This window comes from Leucopleurus acutus (assembly GCF_964270905.1).
Source record: "Leucopleurus acutus genome assembly, chromosome: 8".
Lineage (NCBI taxonomy): Eukaryota > Metazoa > Chordata > Mammalia > Artiodactyla > Delphinidae > Leucopleurus > Leucopleurus acutus.
In genome coordinates, this window is record NC_139151.1 from 96166364 (window position 1) to 96188532 (window position 22169).

At 38.4% G+C, this 22169-nt stretch overlaps 1 protein-coding gene across 2 annotated transcripts in view; it reads right to left on the reverse strand.

Moving 5' to 3' along the window:
• The window catches only part of CKAP5 (cytoskeleton associated protein 5), a 109495-nt gene that overhangs the window by 44695 nt on the left and 42631 nt on the right, over positions 1-22169 (reverse strand). For both annotated transcript variants that reach the window (XM_082844028.1, XM_082844029.1), the window contains exons 6-16: positions 21196-21328; positions 20699-20799; positions 18765-18878; positions 10235-10339; positions 7234-7323; positions 6964-7128; positions 6336-6464; positions 5386-5568; positions 2045-2158; positions 1645-1755; positions 184-276 (exon numbers count right to left, since the gene is read on the reverse strand). In XM_082844028.1, the coding sequence (XP_082700154.1) occupies positions 184-276; positions 1645-1755; positions 2045-2158; positions 5386-5568; positions 6336-6464; positions 6964-7128; positions 7234-7323; positions 10235-10339; positions 18765-18878; positions 20699-20799; positions 21196-21328 (1338 nt within the window). The remainder of the gene's footprint in view (positions 1-183; positions 277-1644; positions 1756-2044; positions 2159-5385; positions 5569-6335; positions 6465-6963; positions 7129-7233; positions 7324-10234; positions 10340-18764; positions 18879-20698; positions 20800-21195; positions 21329-22169) is intronic.

The following is a 22169-nucleotide window of genomic DNA, read 5'->3' on the forward strand; positions in this document are numbered from 1 at the left end:
TATGTGTTTAATCAAAATGCACACATTCCACTGTTCATTTAAAATTACATGACACATTGGCTGAGTGATTTTAAAAAAAAGAACAAGCTAAAAATTACCAAACTATACCTCTCTAATACACCATAGGATGATGTAATGAAAATTACTTCAATAAAAGATATTAAATCTCTAATTTAAATATACCTGAAAATTAGTTTCTTTCCATCCAGGTTTCTTGGCCAGCATCCTCACTAATGCCTGGCATGGCATTTCAGTTCGGTCCATTAGTTCAACAGCCTTGAAGTAAAACAAGATAGTAGGAGAGTTAAGGGATTAATGATTAGTTCCAAGGGAACAGTATATACCAAATCAATTACGTGTTTACCTTTGAAGGAGTGAGGGGAATAGAAATGAGGAGGGTCACAGATAGAGCTTGTTTACTTTCTGTTCTAATACTTTGTTTCTTAAGTTGGATGTTTGGTATATGGTTGTTATAGTGATGCCACTGAAACTCTTTTTTTCACATTTCAGGAATTCATAAATAATTTGCCCCAAAGAAAGTAACAGTTTTAATTTGCCCAGTGTATGGCTGAAACTGCTTATACATATTTTGACTTATTCGATTTTCCTAAAAACATAGCAAAGTAGAGTAGGTTAGAAGCATTTAAGTACAGGTTTCAAAGAAGCACACCCAGGGCTAAGCTTGAGTGGCGGATGCAGGACTGGAAGCCAGGACTCCTGGCTCAAGTCGCAGCATTCTTGCAGTTTCTCCACACCCCTCATCATTAGAATCAAAGAGTGTGTGCCAAAATAAACCACCATGCTCCTGTCCAACACAGATTTTTTTTAAAGAAGCTTCTCATACCAAGTGATAATGTCTATTCTTCTGAGAATCATGACAACAAAGAGGGAAACATAAAATGGATGAGGGGTGGTTTACGTGAAGAGACCTGTTTGCCTAGTAAGTTTAATACCATAATATTAAAATTCAGGGACTTCCCTGGTGGCACAGTGGTTAAGAGTCTGCCTGCCAATGCAGGGGACATGGGTTCGATCCCTGGTCTGGGAAGATCCCTGGTCTGCCACGGAGCAACTAAGCCCGTGCGCCCCAACTACTGATGCCTGCGTGCCCTAGAGCCCACGTGCCACAACTACTAAAGCCTGCACGCTCCAGGGCCTGCATGCTGCAACTAGTGAACCCGCGTGCTTCAACTACTGAAGCCCATGTGCCTAGAGCCCGTGCTCTGCAACAAGAGAAGCCACCGCAATGAGAAGCCTGTGCACCTCAATGAAGAGTAGCCCCCGCTCACCACAACTAGAGAAAGCCTGAGCGCAGCAACAAAGACCCAACACAGCCAAAAAAAAAAAAAAACTAAAAATAAAATAAAATTCATGTAAGCCTTATAATTCAGAATAAACCTAATTTTCTTGAGTATGCATCACTTAGGTTATGAGCTGATAGAAGCCACAGAAAGGAGATGTTGAAAGATAAATACTAAACAGCTAAAAAGCAAATAAAAACCCCACCTCATCTTTAGTTAACACCCTGCAGACATGTTCACTGGTTACAAAATACAGCAATTAGGACTAGTCCTTCATTTATCAATTCATCACTTCTGTATGATGTAATTTTCTTTCACATTCAACTCATCCCTGTGTACCCACCTTTTGGAACTCTTCCATACAGGCCAGCCTTTCCTTCCAGTTACTGCTGTCTAGAAGCTGTATACAGGTAGCAGGAAGGACAGCTGAAGCTTTTTCTTCACATACTTCTATCTGTAAGATACAAAACATTAACACTAATAATTGCTTAAGGAAACAGATGGCAACAATGTAAGAATACCCCAGCCAAAACTACAAGAACACTCCCATAGGTGTGTTTTAGTATCTGAGGATTCTATTATACTACTGTAAAGGGGAAGTTTGTCCAAGGCACAGTTTCAATAAGCTAAAAAGACATCCATTAACTATACGTTACAGAACTCAGAAAAGAAAGAACCTGAACCTCCTCATAGGCAATGACTTTCCTTGGTTTTGAGTTTGAGGCATACTGTGTAATACTGACCGAGAGCTCAGGCTCCACTATTTCTTTAGTCTCCAACCCTTTCTTGTTCTTGGTTCCAGTGCTCCCTGCGCCTCCTAGTGCAGCTGGTTTCCCCTTCTTCGGTGGCCCGCCAGGCTAAAAGCAAACAGAAAAATATTAAACCACTTAAGGATTTAGAATAGTGATTCTTAGACATTTTGGAATTAGAGATTCCTCAAAAATTTGATTAAAATGAGGGATCACTCAACCAACAGCGACAACAAAAAGACCCATATTTTTTGTGCCCACAGAATTTAGCAATTTCAAGGGCAGACAGACCTCCTGAAGATCATTCATGGGGAATCTGTAGAAGCTGTGTTAAGAACCTCTAGGGCTTCCCTGGTGGCGCAGTGGTTAAGAATCCGCCTGCCAATGCAGGGGACGTGGGTTCGAGCCCTGGGCCAGGAAGATCCCACATGCCGCGGAGCAACTAAGCCTGTGTACCACAACTACTGAAGCCCACATGCCTAGAGCCCATGCTCCACTACAAGAGAAACCACCGCAATGAGAAGCCCGAGCACCACAACGAAGACAACAGCAACTAGAGAAAAGTCCATGAGCAGCAACGAAGACCCAACACAGCCAAAAATAAATAAAATTAAAAAAAAAAAAAAGAACCTCTAATTCAAAATGAGCTAATGAGATAAACGAAATAAAAACAATAAACTGGATTTATGCTACATTTACAGATTAATTTGAGAATTAATGTTTGATGCCTTTAAATGCCTCTAGATCCTTCCTACACTAGTAAAGGGCAGTTTCTGAGTTATAACATTTACTCACTATTTAACCACAAAGTACTCACTATTTAACCACAAAGTTACTCCAAGTAACATGGAATATGTTATTACTCACTGTAGAACTATCTAATTTGTGAAGAAAAAGAGGTGTTACGCCAATTTCAGTGAGTGTTCTAGTTATGTTGAAGATGGCCATCTCACTGAATATTTTTTATTGTTTTATTAGTTTTCCAGTTGACTTGCTTGGGTTTTCCAAGAATATGATCATATAATCTATAAAAATGATATATTTAATCATATCAAAGTATCCATCCATTTCTATACGGTTAAGAATTTTTATCAAGAAGACATGCTGAAATTTATTATATTCCTTTTCAGTGTTTGAAATTAGACTTCTTTTGATCTATAAATTCAGTAATTTTTCTAATATCAAACTATCCTTGCGATCCTGGAATAAACTTCAGTTGCTCATACTTTCTATTGCACCCACTGGATTCTATCTGCTATTCTATTTAAATATCTTGATTTAAATTTATGTCACCCCCAGTTTTGAAAGGTCACAAGAAAATAGCAGTTTATCATAAGGTATACAGCCAAGGGCAGTAACATTAATATGGCAACACACATCACTGTCCACATCATTCCTTCTACCTATTTTGGATATTTGTTAAGCAATGCCCAAACCTAAAAAGAAAAGATAAAATGACAGAGGACCAATTTAGTCTTGAACATCCAGAGCTGTTCTGAAACCACTGTTATCTTGAACATATTCTGAGCTTTTAAGGTGGGGTTAGCAAAGCTAAGATGCTGGTTTTTAATCCAATGGAAACCTCTAACACTTGCCAGTTCACATTAGCACTATGATTTTATTGGTTCATAATAACTACCCCATGAAGAGAGATTTAATTGTTTTCTCACTGTAAAAATAGAAAATTTTACACTCTTTGATTTACTAGAACACCTCTTCTGGATCCTTTCTTGTATATAATAGTACTCTGTTTTATTAATTGAGAGGCACCTCAATTAATAAATCTCCTTTTTTTTTTTAAACATAGACATACATGTTTATTGGCTTAGTAGGTTTATTAGATGATACTGTCCTACTGATTTTTTCAAAAGAACAAAAGCAGGTCCTTCCCCACTCCACCCACAGCTTATTCTTGGGGGAAGGAAAAGAATCCCTTATAAGAGAAAGCCGGCTAGCATGGAAAGGTTCAGCAAGATAAGAAAAGGTCTTAAGGTGCTGCGCCCAGGTCACTGTCCAGAGAGGCAGGAGCTGGTGAGAAAGGAGAAAATAGCTGCCAACTCCCTGTACTGGAGTACTGAAGAGACAGCATAACATGAAAGTACACAGACTCTGTAGCTAGATACCTGGGTTCAAATCCCAGTTCTGCAACTCTGGTCATTCAACAAATATATGCAGAGCTCCTGCTATATGCCGGAGCCTCTTCTATGCACAAGTGGTCAAGCAGTGACAAGATCTCTATCCTTTAAAGTTTACAATACAGTGTGGGGAGACAGAATAAACAAACAAGTGAATTGTAAGAGCATGTGCAGGACATGTAACCTTGCTGAGCCCCAGTTTCCTTTTCTGGAAAAACAGGGATCACAAAACCCTTATCTCAAGGATTGTTATGATGATTAAATAAGATTATGTAGGTAAAATGCTTCACAAAGTAAAGCTCACTAAATATCAGTTCTCTTCTCCTAACTCCAGGCTGGGGCTCAGGGTGGAAAAGAGAATCAAACTTCTTGCATTTTCAGCAGATAACTTCATGCTTAAGAGAATCCAGTCCAAGAAAAGTGTTCACTGTAAGAATGCCATATTTGCCCTTGGTCATTTCCCCCTCTTCTACACTAGAAAGTGAGACCCTGATGGAACGGAGACTCGGTGCTGCAATTCCAGAGCATTATTAGCAAAATGACCTTATGTTAAGTTAGAAAATGAACTTACATTATTAATGTTATGTACCTTGCCATACTATTTCATTATTATTTTTAATAAATTTATTTTATTTATTTTTGGCTGCGTTGGGTCTGTTGCTGCACGTGGGCTTTCTCTAGTTGCAGCAGGCAGGGGCTACTCTTTGCTGTGGTGTGCAGGCTTCTCTTGTGGCGGAGCGCAGGCTCTAGGTGCGCAGGCTTCAGTAGTTGTGGCACGTGGGCTCAGTAGTTATGGCTCGCAGGCTCAGCAGTTGTAGCACACGGGCTTAGTTGCTCTGTGGCATGTGGGATCTTCCCAGACTAGGAATCGAACTCGTGTCCCCTGCATTGGCAGGTGGATTCCTAACCACTGCGCCACCAGGGAAGTCCCTATTTCATTATTTAATGATACTTTCTGATGCCTTAAAAGGTACTCCTGTATCTTCATTACCATTTTTATCTCTATATAGGTTTCAAATAACCAAATGTACTACTGGAATATGCTGTCTTCATTAAAAGATGTTCTGCTGTATTTTGAATGTTGTAATGAGTTCATCTCTCAAATGAAATCATATTGAAGAACAACCCTGAACCTGAGATTCAGACCCTACCTTACTAAATTCTAATTTTTAAACCATATTTTCCAAGTCATCTATTAACCTTAGTAGCAGGTGCCTTTTTTAAGGGTCCTGGTTTGGGTGCTGAAATGTCCTTTGTGTCCTTATCTCCTGTAGCCCCCGAAGCAGCAGCTCTTCCCGGCACAGGCTTGAACTCCTTCTTGTCAGCTGCAAGTCCAGCTTTCTTACCATGTACGAGCTCTACTTTTTCTGAACATTCTTTGATCTGGAGAATGAAATTGAGATAGACGTCACTGAGCCTAACTTTGAAACACAATCATTACATTACTTAATAAGTCACTTCTAAACCACAACTACATGAGAATTCAGAGAGAAAAGTTTCCTTTTCAACAAAGATAAATTATCCATATTTTCTTGGCAGTAGATATACATTAATGACGTGTTACATTATATTTCTATGCAAATGAGAATTTACTAAACTTACAATAACCACATTTTTGTAGAAAATGAACTTACGTTTACCGGGGGGGAAGGGGGGGAGAGATAAATAGGGAGATTAGGATTGACATATACACACTACTATATATAAAATAGGTAACTAATAAGGACCTACTGTATAGCAGAGGGAACTCTACTCAATAATCTGTAATGACCTATACGGAAAAAGAATCTAAAAAAGAATGGATATATGTACAACTGAATCACTTTGCTGTACAGCAGAAACTCACACAACACTGTAAATCAACTATACTCCAATGAAAATTAAAAATAAACAATAACCATATTTTTGATGGAAGACATTCATATTTAGAAAGGCAATTTTCCAGATATTAGAAATGAAATTAACTCAAAACATCATTTTTACCTCCTCTACAGATTGGTCATTCAATTTTATTTTATTTTATTTTTTATAATTTGAAAGGTATTTCTACTAATCAAGAAATTCTGATCAAAAGGATACCAGTAAACAAACCCATAGTGCACAGAGACAGGACCGCTATCCAATTTCATTAAAACCCATTACTAACCTACCTTATCAAGCTTGAGTTTGTCGACATCAGCTAAGAATGGGTTTACTGCTTTCTCACCAACCACCTTCAAAGCAGTACCCAATGCTTCAAATGCAGCATCTCTGACTTCAGGAGCAGAATCATTGATGTGCTATAGTCCGGAAGTAAGCAAGATGATCTTGATACAAGGTTCTTTAGGTATTACTGATTTTAATTCAGACTGATGGTTGTTAGATAAAGAATTTGCTTTTTACAATTCACAGAATCTAAGCTTAGCTTTCTATTTGCCAATTAAGTTACCCTTCCTCTTACCCTCTATCTAAAATGCTTCATACTCAAATGATCTTTAAATATTCTAAACTGGATGCCTGTGCTTGACCAGATCCAGCTGAATATCAGTTATGGGCCAAATAAGAAATAAAAGTTTTAGTAGTTAGTGAAATTATAAAGCTAATTTGTGCTTTTCTTCAAGAACAGGAACATAAATAATACAAGAATTTGGATTCAATTTTCAAAGCTACAGAGGGTCTCTCCTCAAAAGACAATAATCTACAGTCTTAAAGTCAAGTAGTCACTGTACACAATCAGTAGAAAAAACAAAATCTTGCCTAGGTATAAAATATTTCCTCAATTTCAAAGAAAGTCTATACCTTAAGTAGAGCAGCACAAAAGGGCTTTAGTAAGCTCTTTGGCAGGGTAGAAGCAGTGCAGTGGCGGAAGCTTCTTGCAATAAAAAGAGATGTCTGCTGCTTGATGGTTGGATTTTTATTATCCATTACTGCTAAAACATCCTCACTGATGTTCTGTAGTGTGGTCTTTAGAAAGAAAATGTGGTCAATAAGCTTTTCTCAAATGTAAAGAACAATCAAAATATTACATTGACAAACTTTACTTTAGACAAAACCACAAACTCAACTTACAGTAAGAAAGATTGCATCAATTGCCTCCTGCAGGGCTTGTACCACTTGAGGCTTCTTCTCTTTGAATTTCTCCAAAATGGTTGGTACAACCTTTAAAAGTGAATAGTTGGAATGTATTCGGCAAAAAAAAAAAAGGAATGATGTACTGATATATGCTACAACATGGATGAACTTTGAAAACATTATGCTAAGTGAAAGATGCCAGTCACAAAGGACCACACGTGTATTATTCCATTTGTACAAAACTTCAAATCCACAGAAGCAGAAAAGTATATCAGTTGTTGCCAGGGTCTGGGGGAGGGGAGAATGGGGAGTGACTGCTAATGGATATAGGGTTTCTTTTTGGGGTGGTGAAAATGTTCTGGAATTAGATAGTAGTGATGGTAACACACCCTTATGAATATACTAAAACCACTGAATTATATACTTTAAGACGGTGAATTTTATAGTATGTAAGTTATATCTCAATAAAACTTATTAAAACAATGTTTGCCTCTACCAAAATAAACAAAAAAATAAACATCTAAGTTGGATTAAGAAGTCATTTCCTTTCTTGAAGGGCATAAGAATCTTATGCTGGAACAATCTTATGCCTATACCACCACAGCAATGTTTCTCAACCTTTTTTTTGCACCTGTACCTTATATGCAACCTTACAATCATTTTTATCAGTAACAACTCTTATTGGACAAAATGATCCTCAACTAGGTGGATTTAGGGTAGGGGAACAGGTATAGTATACAATCCTTCCTCCCCACCCAAGATTCTGATAGCCCTCACTTGGACTGAGATGTCTTCTGCCTCTTCACTACACTAAAGAAAAAAGAAACAGTACCAGAAACTATAGCATTTTTTTTTTTTTTTTTTTTGCAGTACACGGGCCTCTCACTGTTGGGGCCTCTCCCGCTGCAGAGCACAGGCTCCAGACGCACAGGCTCAGCGGCCATGGCTCACGGGCCCAGCCGCTCCGCGGCATGTGGGATCTTCCCGGACTGGGGCACGAACCCGTGTCCCCTGCATCGGCAGGCGGACTCTCAACCACTGTGCCACCAGGGAAGCCCAGCAATTTTGATCAGAACTGTGTCTTCTTACTCAAGTACTAAGTTTAGATCAGTAAAGTTAGAATTTTTATAATGTTTATCTTATAAACTATCACTAATTCATTAAATATTTATTGAATACCAAGTATATGTATTGAGTATATGTAGCCAGGCACTGTGCTGGCAGGCAAATTAAAGTTGCTTTTTAAGGTCTAAAATATCTAGCAAAGCTCAATGGCACCTCCCCCAACCCAATTTTTTAAAAAAATTTCATAGAAGTGATACAGATCAGAAGGAATACAGTTTCCATGGAGAAATATAAAAGACTTTTTAATACTAAGAGTTAGTAATAAACCTGAAAATCAATATACTTTTAAAAACTGTTTTTATTGATGTAACACTGGTTCATAACATTATCTAAGATTCATGTGTACCACATTATAATTCGATTTCTGTATACACTATAGCGTGCTCACCACCAAAAGTCTAGTTTTCATCCGTCACCATACAATTGACTTCCTTTACCCATTTTGCCCCCTGCCAATCAAAAATCAAGATATTTTAATAGCTATAAAGCTAAAGTTCACTTTTATATATATTGTCAAAAAGACAGTTTATAAGTAGCTAAGGAAAATAAAGCTGAACCACACTAACGTGCTTGATATCAAACACTGTATATGATGTAATTTTAAGGGGAGACAAATACCCCGAACTATAAAGCACTAGAGACATTCTTTAAGCTGCACACCAAAATGTCACAAAGCCAGAATCAGAATTCAAACTAAATGGTCAGGTAATTATCTAACTATAAATTTAGTAAATTAAAATGTACTTTAAAGATTGTTTTCTAGCTTGAAAAATTATAATACAGAAGTATAAAATATTCTAAGTAACACAAAACTGACCAAAAGCTAATCAATACACTCGATACCATACACACACAGAGATATTATATAATAAGTAATGATTACTATAAACATAATGATTATAATTTTACTCCAATTTGTGATTTACACGTTTAAGGGTTTTAAAGACCCTTATTTTTATTTCCCTGGTAACAAGCTAGTCATGATTTATTTTTATTTGGTAGTGTCTTATTTTTTTCAGTTGAGTTCTCTGAAATTATTTTTAATGCTATGAGTAAGCAAGCTCCAAATACCATAACTAAGTGAGGTTTGATGTTTGCTTCAATATAAAACTGACACATGACTACAGACTATTAGGAGACTCTCAAAAGTCAATCCAGGGAATCAAATGATCAGTGGCTAGCAAGTTAAACCCTAAAGTTCACTATGGTCAATATTCAGGATGCTGAGCCATTTTAAGTAATACAGATGAGATTTAGAGGCCAACTGACAGATGCCAGAATTAAAGAAGACATCGCAATTTGTTAAAACTGTTAGCAAACTTGATTGCTTCCAAATTTATGTTCAACGAATGTCTCTAGTCAGAGTTTCTTATAATAAACTGATATATCACCAACAGTGTAACCTATATAAGATGTCTCAAGTATATAAGTAAACTACTTTTTAAAATAGAAAAACACCATAAAATACATTTTATATATTAATCTCACTTCCGGTTTTATATTGTCTTTCCTGCTCTCATTTTTACTCTGTTCTGGTTATCACAAGTTATACTTCATACTGTTATACTGTATATAATATTTTAAGAGCAAAGCAAGATATAAGTAAATAAGTAATAGGCAAATCAATTGAACTAAGTACTTTAGGTCAAGTGCCTGATTTTCTACATAAAGCTAGTGAATTTAGTTACAACTGACATTTTTATTGAAATGTTGTAAGGAGTTATGCTCAGTATTAACAAAACTTAGTGAGAAATTTACTTTCCCCATATATATAAAGATCTGTGCCAAAAAGCTGTTTTAAAGCATAAAGCAAACTAGCCTGCCATTCTTGATAACGTTGTTGATTTGTATCAAAAAAAGGAGTGTTACTTACGTGTCCTGCATATTGTCCGAATTTCTTCCTTAGCCCAACAGCCAGGCCAGTAAGACATTTTGCTGCCAGAGCCACCAACATGACATTGGTGTCCTTTCCAACAACCTACAGAGGGTGGAAAGAAAGGAAAACAAAAGAGTCACAGCCCCATAGAAGGGAACTGAAAATTTATTCTTAAAAGAACTCTGAAAGCTATTATGTAATGAATAGCCAACTTTGTTTCCTACAAAAGAGGAAAGATTCTTCCTTGACAATATCAAATTTGGGAGCTTCCCTTCATTATGTTTAGTCTCCTATCTTAAAGTTCTACCGGTAAAATATACATAAAACCAGGTCAAATCGCTAACGCTCCATTTGTGGTAGTATGGGCTGTCAGCATTGCACAACTGTGCAGGAGGTGACTCTGATAATGGCAGAGAAGCTGGAGGCCTGCTGACTTTGCTTTGGGGCAGGGAAAGCCAAAAGACGGTGTATCTCCAAAAGACACCACAGAGTAGCAGCTCTAAAATTTATACCCAAGAAACACCAGTAGAAACTGTTGTAGGTACCTTCAAGAAGCTGATGGGATGTAAACTATTATATATAGGATGGATAAATAACAAGGTCCTACTGTATAGCACAGGGAACTATACTATATTCAATATCCTGTGATAAACCATAATGGAAAAGAATATTTAAAAAAAGAATGTCTATATGTGTATAACTGAGTCACTTTGCCGTACAGCAGAGATTGGCACAGCACTGTAAATCAACTATACTTCAATAAAAAAATTAAATAAAAAAAAAAAAAAAAGAAGCTGATGTGGACTCTAAATTGCAAATGCCATTGCAACCATTCCTCTGAGGGAGCTTCTGGCCTTGCGGCTGCCATTTTAGTTATGTAGTGATCATCAGACTTGTATTCAGAGTCTCTCAGCAGAGTCTCCTCCAGCAATGTTTATACTACCACCCTCTGATAGCATACCCTACAAGGCCCAGAACTTATCAAAAGTCATAGGTAGTAGCTGCATTTGTGTCAATCTAGCAAGACAGTGACTATGCCTCAGTTCCTTCCTAATGAGATTTTACTTTGGTATACTGCTCAAGTCAGCTGGTGTTAAAAAGCTGCTTTACTTTTAAGCGCTCCCAAACCCTTGTTTTTTCACTCTTTTCCCAGGTAGAAGTAATGCTTCCATTCTATTTTGGACTTTATCCCTAAGATGTGGTATTTCATAAGCAGAACACTTCATTCCAGATTCCCTGAATTAAAGAACCCCTAATGCATAGCATTCAACGAAGTTCTATTTGGCACCTACATATATTCCCTAAGTGCTGAGGAGTAAGGGTTAAAAGACTAACATTTATTAAAAACAACTTCAAAAACTAAATACAGAACTACCATATGACCTAGCAATCCCATTACTGGGTATATACCCAAAGAAAACCATAATTCAAAAAGACACATGCACCCCAATGTTCACAGCAGCACTAATTACAATAGCCAGGACATGGAAACAACCTAAATGTCCATCAGCAGAGGAATGGATAAAGAAAATGTGGTATATATATATATATATATATATATATATATATATATATATATATACACATACACACACACACACACACTGGAATATTACTCAGCCATAAAAAGGAACAAAATTGAATCATTTGTAGAGACATGGATGGACACAGAGAGAGTCATACAGAGTAAAGTAAGCAAGAAAGAGAAAAACAAATATTGTATATTAACGCATACATGTGGAATCTAGAAAAATGGTACAGATGATCTTATCTGCAAAGCAGAAATAGGGACACAGATGTAGAAAACAAATGTATGGATACCAAGGGGGAAGGTGGGGTGGGAGGAACTGGGAGATTGGGATTGACACATATACACTATTGATACTATGTATAAAATAGATAACTAATGAGAATATACTGTATAGCACACGGAACTCTACTTAATGCACTGCGGTGAACTAAATGGGAAAGAAATCCAAAAAAGAGGGGATATATGTATATGTATAGCTGATTCATTTTGCTGTACAGTAGAAACTAACACAACATTGTAAGGCAACTATACCCCAATAAAAATTTTAAAACATTAGATGCCATAATTTTATAGGTGCTTTATAATCCTTATTTTAATTTTCACTCAAACCCTATAAAGCAGGTACTATTACTATCTCAATTTTGTGGATTTCAAGAATTAAATAGAGGACTTCCCTGGTGACGCAGTGGTTAAGAATCCGCCTGCCAATGCAGGGGACACGAGTTCAAGCCCTGGTCCAGGAAGATCCCACATGCCACGGAGCAACTAAGCCCGTGAGCCACACCTACTGAGCCTGTGCGCCACAACTACTGAAACCTACGTGCCTAAAGCCTGTGCTCCATAGCAAGAGAAGCCTGAGAAGACTGCACTGCAACGAACGGTAGCCCCAGCTCCCCGCGACTAGAGAAAGCCTGCGTGCAGCAACGAAGACCCAACAAAGGCAAAAATAAATAAATTTATTTAAAAAAAAAAAAATAGAGATTAACATGCTCAAGGTCACAGAGCTAGCCAACGGCAGTGCTGTGATTCAAACCTAGGTCTGCTTTGACTCCAAAGCTTTTGCTCTCTTTACTAAAGCATATTCTCCCTGTAAACTCATGGAAATTCATTTTCCTTATGAGAAGATGAGATCAGGGTCCTAATAAACATTTTGTTAAATCTGTAATTACTATAAATCTATGGAGTAAAAATTCTATTCAGTTTTGTATTGAACACATTATTGGTATTTGTAAACGTCTGGATTATTTTTCCTTACCAAAGCATCTCAGGTATTATTTACATGCTAGACTTTATATTTAACATCTAAATGTATATTCTAGGAATGGTCATCAAAAACATGCCAGGCCCCATTCCAAGAGGTCCTAGTTCAATGAATTTGTGATGGGATTTGGATATCAGTATTTTAATATAGCTCAAAAGGTGATTTTGTTATACTGCCCCAATTAAAGGCCATCATTCAATCCCATCCTTAAGAGACTACCTCTAGGGCTTCCCTGGTGGTGCAGTGGTTGAGAGTCCGCCTGCCGATGCAGGGGACGCGGGTTTGTACCTCGGTCTGGGAAGATCCCACATGTTGCGGAGCGGCTGGGCCCGTGAGCCGTGGCTGCTGAGCCAGCGCGTCCAGAGCCTGTGCTCCGCAACGGGAGAGGCCACAACAGTGAGAGGCCCGCGTACCGCAAAAAAAAAAAAAAAGAGACTACCTCTAGAGACTTCCCTGGTGGCGCAGTGGTTAAGCATCTGCCTGCCAATATAGGGGACGTGGGTTTGAGCCCTGGTCTGGGAAGATCCCACATGCCGTGGAGCAACTATGCTTGTGCACCGCAACTACTGAGCTTGCGCTCTAGAGCCCGAGAGCCACAACTACTGAGCCCGCGTGCTGCAACTACTGAAGCCCGCTAGAGCCTGTGCTCTGCAACAAGAGAAGCCACGGCAATGAGAAGCCCACGCACCGCAAGGAAGAGTAACCCGATTGCCACAACTAGAGAAAGGCTGTGCACAGCAACGACGACCCAACGCAGCCAAAAATAAATTTAAAAATTTTTAAAAAAGAAGACGTTCTTAATTAAAAAAAAAAGAGAGACTACCTCTAAAGTTACCATTAGATCAATAACCAGTGGAAGTTGAATATCAGACACTGATGATCCTAATGTAAAGTTTTGAAGAGGATCTTGTGAACCTATTATAGTTCAGGATATAATAGAAGATTGAATGAATTTATTGATGAGCGATGAACCAGGCAACTATTACAATATCTGCATATTAACACTCACTGTCACACATCTCAGTTTGATTAAACAAGTTGTTCTTAACTGAGAAATGGGAGTGGTGGGGGGACTTCCCTGGTGGTCCAATGGTTAAGACTCCGCACTCCCAATGCAGGGGGCACGGGTTCCTAAGATCCCGCACGCCGTGCCGTGTGGCCAAAACAAGCAAACAAACAAACAAAAAACAAAACGGGAGTGGGGAATATGGAAAAGTGTTTATTTTTAAGAAAAACAGTGTATGTGGGAGGACTCTATTCCAGCGTTGAGGAAAAACTCAGCAACTCTGTTCTAGAGCTGGGAATGAAAGCTTTAGCTCACAATGTTAATTTAACCTAAATAATGGGAAATATTCTGTAATTAAAAGTGCTGTCACTTCTCCCATAAATCTAGGCCTACAATGTGATTTTAAGTAATAATTAGTATTTACCTTTAACTAGTAGTGTAAGCCACTAAACAGTAATCAAAACAAAAACACTGTTAACCAAACAAACCAAAAACCCCCCAAAACCCATCGTGATTGTGTTTAGAAAACTATAATGAATACAAGAAAAAGAAAGACCAAGAAAGACCAAGTGAAAAAGTATTAATAACACAGAGAAAGTCAATGGAGATTATATAATAAAACACCTTGAAAACCCACATCTTAAAGATGAAAATATATATATATACCAACCAATATCCATAGGTAATTGACAAAGTCAAAGAAGCTATCTGAGGGGTGGGAGGGAGGGAGAAAAGGAATCTTATAAAGAACTATAATCCGTGAGAACAAGAAAGCCATCAAAATATGCTAGGTCAGGTGACAACTTAGAAGAAGACAGTTTATGAAATAACTTCAGGAATATCATAAGGAATTTCAAAATGAATAGTTTTTTACTATTTGCATTAAAGGGTAAAATTGGGAAATTAGTAAGATTACTTCATAGACACTAGAGAGAAGAAACTATTTACGGAAGGAAGAGGGATGGGTCTACAAAGACCAACACAGGTGAATATAATATGAATATGGCGTGGAGAGCGGGTGGGGGAAGGAAGGATTGGGAGTTTGGGATTAGTAGATACAAATTAGTATATATAGGATGGATAAACAACAAGGTCCTACTGTATAGCACGGGAAACTATATTCCATTTCCTGGGATAAACCATAATGGAAAAGAATATGAAAAAGAACATATATAGGGCTTCCCTGGTGGCACAGTAGTTAAAGAACCCACCTGCCAATGCAGGGGACACAAGTTCGAAACCTGGTCCGGGAAGATCCCATATGCCTTGGAGCAACTAAGCCCGTGCGCCACAACTACTGAACCCTCGTGCTACAACTACTGAAGCCCGAGCACCTAGAGCCCGTGCTCCACAACAAGAGAAGCCATCGCAATGAGAAGCATATGCATCGCAACGAAGAGTAGACCCCGCTCACCACAACTAGAGAAAGCCCACGCACAGCAACGAAGACTCAACACAGCCAATAAATAAATAAATAAAAATTAAAAAAACAGGGCTTCCCTGGTGGCGCAGTGGTTGAGAGTCCGCCTGCCGATGCGGGGGACACGGGTTTGTGCCCTGGTCCGGGAAGATCCCACATGCCGTGGAGCAGCTGGGCCCGTGAGCCATGGCCGCTGAGCCTGCGCTTCCGGAGCCTGTGCTCCGCAACGGGAGAGGCCACAACAGTGAGAGGCCCGCGTACCGCAATAGATAAATAAATAATTAAAAAACATAAAAACAGTAAACTAATTTAAAAAACCAAAACAAAATGTTGGACTTCCCTGGAGGCACAGTGGTTAAGAATCCGCCTGCCAATGCAGGGGACATGGCTTCGATCCCTGGTCCTGGAAGCTCCCACATGCCGCAGAGCAACTAAGCCCATGCACCACAACAACTGAGCCTGCGCTTTAGAGCCCACGAGCCACAACTACTGAAGCCCGTGTGCCACAACTACTGAAGCCCATGCTCCTAGAGCTCGTGCTCTGCAACAAGAGAAGCCACCTCCATGGGAAGCACATGCACCGCAACGAAGAGTAGCCCCTACTCGTTGCAACTAGAGAAAGCCAGCACGCAGCAATGAAGACCCAACACAGCCAAAAATAAAAAAACAAACAAAAAACCAAAAAAACCCCACAAAATGTCATGTTAATTTACATTGACATTAACTTTTCATTGTTTTAAATATTTTAGCCACAAAATTAAGTTTCTTTTTACTTGTTTGTTGCCTTTGATTGGTTGCCCCCACTCCACCATGTAAAGAGGGAAAGTGCCTCCTGCTACCCTAAGATCTCACAGAAATCCACTGTCTATGTCTACCCAAATATAAAGACCCATAATCTTCTCTGTATAGAATACAGACAGAGCTTATATTCATAGTCACAATGCCAATGGAAATCACAGAACAGTCTTCATTTGAAAATATAATATCCTAAGAAAATGCATGTAGAGAACATCAACTATTAACATTCCTGATTCCAATTAACATTCCTGATCATTACATAGGGAAAAATAAAAGCTTTTATTTGAGCCATTGAGAATTCAGTGCAATATATGTTTCCATAAGATTCCTGATAAAAATTATATGATAGAACTTAACAGAAAATCTGAAGCTCTCTTCAAGGCCACTAGAATCTCATTTCCCTTACCACCTTCTACCCTTCCTTTTTCCTCCCAGGCTCCAGGTTGGCGAAATGTTTTCCCTAGGGCAATTCCCTTTTAATTACAGTCAGTCCTCCATAACTGCAGATATGGAGGGCCAACAGTATTCATTGTACTATGCCTTTTTATACAAGGAACTTGAACAGATTTAGTATAGGTGGGAGCTCCTGGAACACCCCCCCTCCCCCCACCGGGGATACCAAGAGACGACTGTAGTCTTGCCTGGGTCTTTGGCTCTTCAAGATGGAAGACTGATGAACAACGATTTTGACAAATAATATCCCTGTCTCCAAATCCTACTTAGAGGAAAGCAAAGGAAGGGTGACTGTGAGAAGATATGGTCCATCCTCATTATTTATGGATTTCATATTTGTGAATTCATCCACACATTAAAATTAACTTATAAGCCCCAAATCAATAATTGAGGCACTTTCCTGGTCACTCACAGACAAGCACAGAGCTAGGAAAAATCTATGTTGCCGGATGTGCACATTCCCAGCTGAGGTGAACAATGCAATACTCTGCCTTCTTCTTTCAGCTCTCATACTGTACCCAAGTATCTTTTTCGTAGTCTATTTACTGCCTTGGTTTTTTGTATTTTTGTGCTTTTGATTGGGGCTTTCACTGTTTAAAATGGCCCCCAAGTGTACTGCTGAAGTGTTGTCTGGTGTTCCTATGTGCAAAAGTGCTGTGATGTCCCTTTCGGAGAAAATAAATGTGTTAGGTAGGCTTTGTTCAGGCACGAGTTATATTTCTGTTGGCTGTGAGTTCAATGTTAATGGATCAATAATACATACTGAATAAGATGTCTTCAAATAGAATAAAACAAGGTTATGCATTGATCGGTTGATGAAAATGTGACCAGAGGGTTGCAGGACCTTAACGCTGTATCTTCCCTTGGAGCAATGGTTCAGCATTTGCTAATTCAGTGTCTGTGGTGACTTTACAGAACATAAGTACTATGAATAATGAGAATTACTCTTATATACACATATAATTAAAGAGTAACCTCCTCCCCCCACCATGCTAATCCTCTGCAATTTCAGGCTGAAGAAGCAAACAAAACATTTTCATCCTTGCTATATTCAAGAAAATGTCTTCAGGGACTTCCCTGGTGGTGCAGTGGTTAAGAATCTGCCTGCCAAGGCAGGGGACATGGGTTCGAGCCCTGTTCTGGGAAGATCCCACATGCTGCGGAGCAACTAAGCCTGTGTGCCACAACTACTGAGCCTGCACTCTAAAGCCCATGAGCCACAACTACTGAGCCTGTGTGCCACAACTACTGAAGCCCGTGTGCCTAGAGCCTGCGCTCTATACAACAAGAGAAGCCACTGCAATGAGAATCCTGTGCACTGCAACGAAGAGTAGCCCCCGCTGGCCACAAACTAGAGAAAGTCCACACGCAGCAACGAAGACTCAACGCAGCCACAAATAAATTAATTAAATGAGTAAATTAAAAAAAAAAGTTTGTTATTAAGCTCTATAACTACATCCACAATTGTCTGATCTATACTTTCAGACTTTATGAAAAGTCAGTACATACAAAAATATACACCCCAGCATTCAACTTGTTTGGACCTAAGCAATAACAAAGGAGTATTTCCTAAAATATTTCTTTCTTATTTAGTACTTACCTGCTTTATAATTGACCACATATCCCCAGATCCTGTACTTTACATGCTGATATAATACAAGGTGGTATCCCTCGCTATCTAATGAAAAACACTCTTCATATTTAATACTTGTCCCATTAAATAGAGCCAATTTAAAAAGCTCATTCTGTAGAATTATAAAACTAGAATATCTGGTTCTAGATCAGCAAGATTCTCTATTTCTTGACATTTGTACAAGCTACCAAACAGCATATTTAAAGTCAAAGTGATAATAAAGATTGAAAACCAATCCCTCTAAACTAGCCTAGGACAGTCATTTTAAATAACCCTTAAAAAAATGTACGCCTATAATTCAAAAACCATCAATAGTGTTCCCTAAATGGCAATGCAACTGTGGTAAAAAAAGATTGACTGATGAAGAAAAACTCAATGGCCTGGTTTGCTGTTGGGATACCAATGCTGAAACTCCTCACATTTACCTTCTTCAAAGCTTTTACTAAATCTGCATAATCGCCTGCTTCCAGTTTGGGGTTTTTCACTAGTACTTCTACAGCTTCCAGGGCTTCTTTTCTTTCTTGCCATTTTTTTGCCTCCTACAAGACACAATATGAGTCACTTGTAGAACAGAAAATAAGAGCGCAAAATAAAAGTCTATTTCTTGCATGCTACTAATTCAAAGATATATATTTTTTGTTTTCAGAAACTTTCTAAAGCTAGTCAGAAATCAAAATTACAAAACTGTGTAGCCAATCAGAATGTTTTGCTCATATACATAAAATTTTGTTCATATATTAAAAGTATTTTTGTAACATTTCATAACCCTAATGTTCTACAATAAGTAAACAGAATGAAATGCCATAGACTTTTCCTTCTCATTTTCTGGGTAAACTTTAAGCAAGTGTTAAACAGAAAACATTAATAGAAAGCATTTCTAGCATATCTCACAGCGGCACATCTACAGGAGAGAGGAATTTCCATATTGATAACATTAGAAAGACCAGAAAAGAACAAACATATAACCAAAAACCAATACTGTTCTAATCCTGGATATTAGTTTTCCAGATTGTAGGTATAATGCTAATTTTTTGTTTTGTGTATATAAAGTACAATATGCTTCACTAGAATTCGAATACCCACTGTTGGAGAGAACTGGGGATAAAAACAAGATGACAAACCCATCACCCTGAAGGAATTACAATTCAATTTATCAAATATTTATTTGTTAATCAGAAGATAACAGGATACTCAAGGAGCTGATAGCAGAGGTAGGATGATCTTCAATAAATAACTATCAGGTCATGACGACTGTGACAGGAGAAGTACAAGCTGCTTTGGTAATACAACAAGAGGACTTAGCCCAGTTTAGGCTTTCAGGTACAATCTCCCCCAAGAAGTGACACTTAAGGTGGGATCTAGACGATGAAGAGTTATTATGAGGTAAATGGGGGGAGAAGAATGTTATAGGCAGAAAGAACAGCATATTAAGGCCTAGAGTTTAGGGGGGAAAAAAAGTTTGGCACATTTGATGCCAGGAGAAATTCAGTATGACTGGAGCATGGAGAGTGAGAGGAATTAGAGATGTGGCTGGAAGGTAAGTGGGGACCTCAAAGGTACCATAAATCACACCTCAATGGCTACAGTATGATTTCAGACATCATCTTAAAATCCATGGAAGCCACTGAAGGATTTTAATGAGGCAATACTATGGGAAGATTTCCATTTTCAAAAATGACACCTCTCATTATATTGTGAAATATGATGGGAAGGAGGCAAGAGCAGACAGGGTATCTTGTAAGAAGATTATAGCAGCATACAAGGCAAGAGCTGATGGTAGTGGCTGGGATAAAACTTTCTCAATTGGGGATAATTTTGTCTCTTGGGGTACATTTGGCAAAGTCTGGAGACATTTTTGACTGTCATGACTTGGAGGAATGGTATTACTAATATCTGATCGGTAAAGGCCAGTGATGCTGCTAAACATACAACAACGCCCATGCAATTCCCCAAGCAAAGAAATATCTGGCAAAAAAATGTCAACAGTGCCAAGGTCAAGAAAGCCTGGGGTAGGGGGAAAAAAAAAAAAGAAGTAACCCCGGGGTAGAGAAAGAAATCCTGGGGATGGAGAAAGGGGGATGAATTTGAGAGATATTTAAAGGTAAAAACCAGACAGACAATGAGGAAAGATATAAGTCAAGAATAATGTTCAGGTTTCTGGCAAGAAGTAAAAAGAAGGACTAAAGTAGGTACATATACAAAGTAGTATGGGAACAAAGAAGAAACAACTGACTCACTTTATTAGGGAAGATACGGGGTGGAAGAGGGTGCACCAGGAAAAGGGCTCAGAAGAGCACTCTAATTATATTCAAGTAATTATTTAAAATGAAATAAACGAAAGAAGTCTACCATTACTTACAATTTTGTCATAAAAGTCTTTGGGAAGTTTGGAAAGAATTTCTACTGCTTCCAAAAGCTCATAAGCATCTATCTGTGGTACCTCATCACCATCGTCACCACCTTCCAGGAGGAAAACAAAACAAAACAACCCTTAAAAATGGATGAAATGGGGACTTCCCTGGAAGTCCAGTGGTTAAGACTCGGCCTTCCAATGCAGGGGGTGGGCATGGGTTCAATCCCTGGTCGGGGAGCTAATATCCTGCATGCCACGCAGTGTGGCCAAAAGAAAAAAAAAAAAGAAATAGTTTACTTATTAAACAGTTATCAGCTGTCCTTTCACACCCCTGATGAAATCTTGATACAGGAGGGATCAGAATTATTAATCCTACAAACCATAGGATTGTATGTATTTTATTAAACAGCAATCCTATAAAATGCACCTCGTGAACACAGGTTACTGTGACAGGGCCAGTTCTTGCTAATTTTTACAGAAACCAGCGTTGAAAAGTGGCTTACCTCCCTCAGCATCTCCACCAGCAGACTGCTGCTGTTCCAATTTAGCTTCTAGTTCTTGCTGGGAACGCAAAAACCTACTTGGTTTAGGAGCACCTGTTGGCAGTTTGACCCATTCTTCTTCTAGTTCTTTCAACTGCAAATATCATAAAATATTTTAAAAACATATCTATATCTCTGCCATTAGAGAATATATTTATATTTACTAATAGATCAGAACCCAATTTCTTATTTATGTGGCTCTAATAAGGCAAACAAGAAAAGATAAATTTAAATTGTGCACATTTTGTAGTATGAGTCAAATTGATGTATATCTACTATACTGAAGATATATGACTAAGCACTTAGAAGAATAAAATCCACTTTTTAAGACACTCTCATTACTTCATGAATTCACATATATTTGCAACAAATAATGTCTCTAAAACCAACTGAAATGTAAAAAATAGAATGCATTTTGTCTAAACAGATATTAAGTCCTGCCACCCAAAAGTATTATAAAAGGATCTTATAGGACTTCCCTGGTGGCATAGTGGTTAAGAATCTGCCTGCCAACGCAGGTGACACAGGTTCCAGCCCTGGTCCGGGAAGATCCCACACGCCGCGGAGCCACAACTACTGAGCCTGCACTCTAGAGCCCGTGAGCCACAACTAATGAGCCTGCGTGCCACAACTACTGAAGCCCGCGTGCCTAGAGCCCGTGCTCTGTAATAAGAGAAACCACCGCAAAAAGAAGCCTGTGCACCGCAACAAAGACCCAACAGAGCCAAAGATAAATAAATAAATAAAGTAATTAATAATTAAAAAAAGGATCTTATAAACTGCTATAGATTCAACACTAACCTACTGGCATCGGTGAATGCATAGTATTTAATTTGAGAGGACACAGTAACCGTAGAAACAGGTATGCTCAGAAAAAAATGATTTCAAAATTAAGAATGAAAAATAATTATTTGTAAGGACAGAATATCAACAAC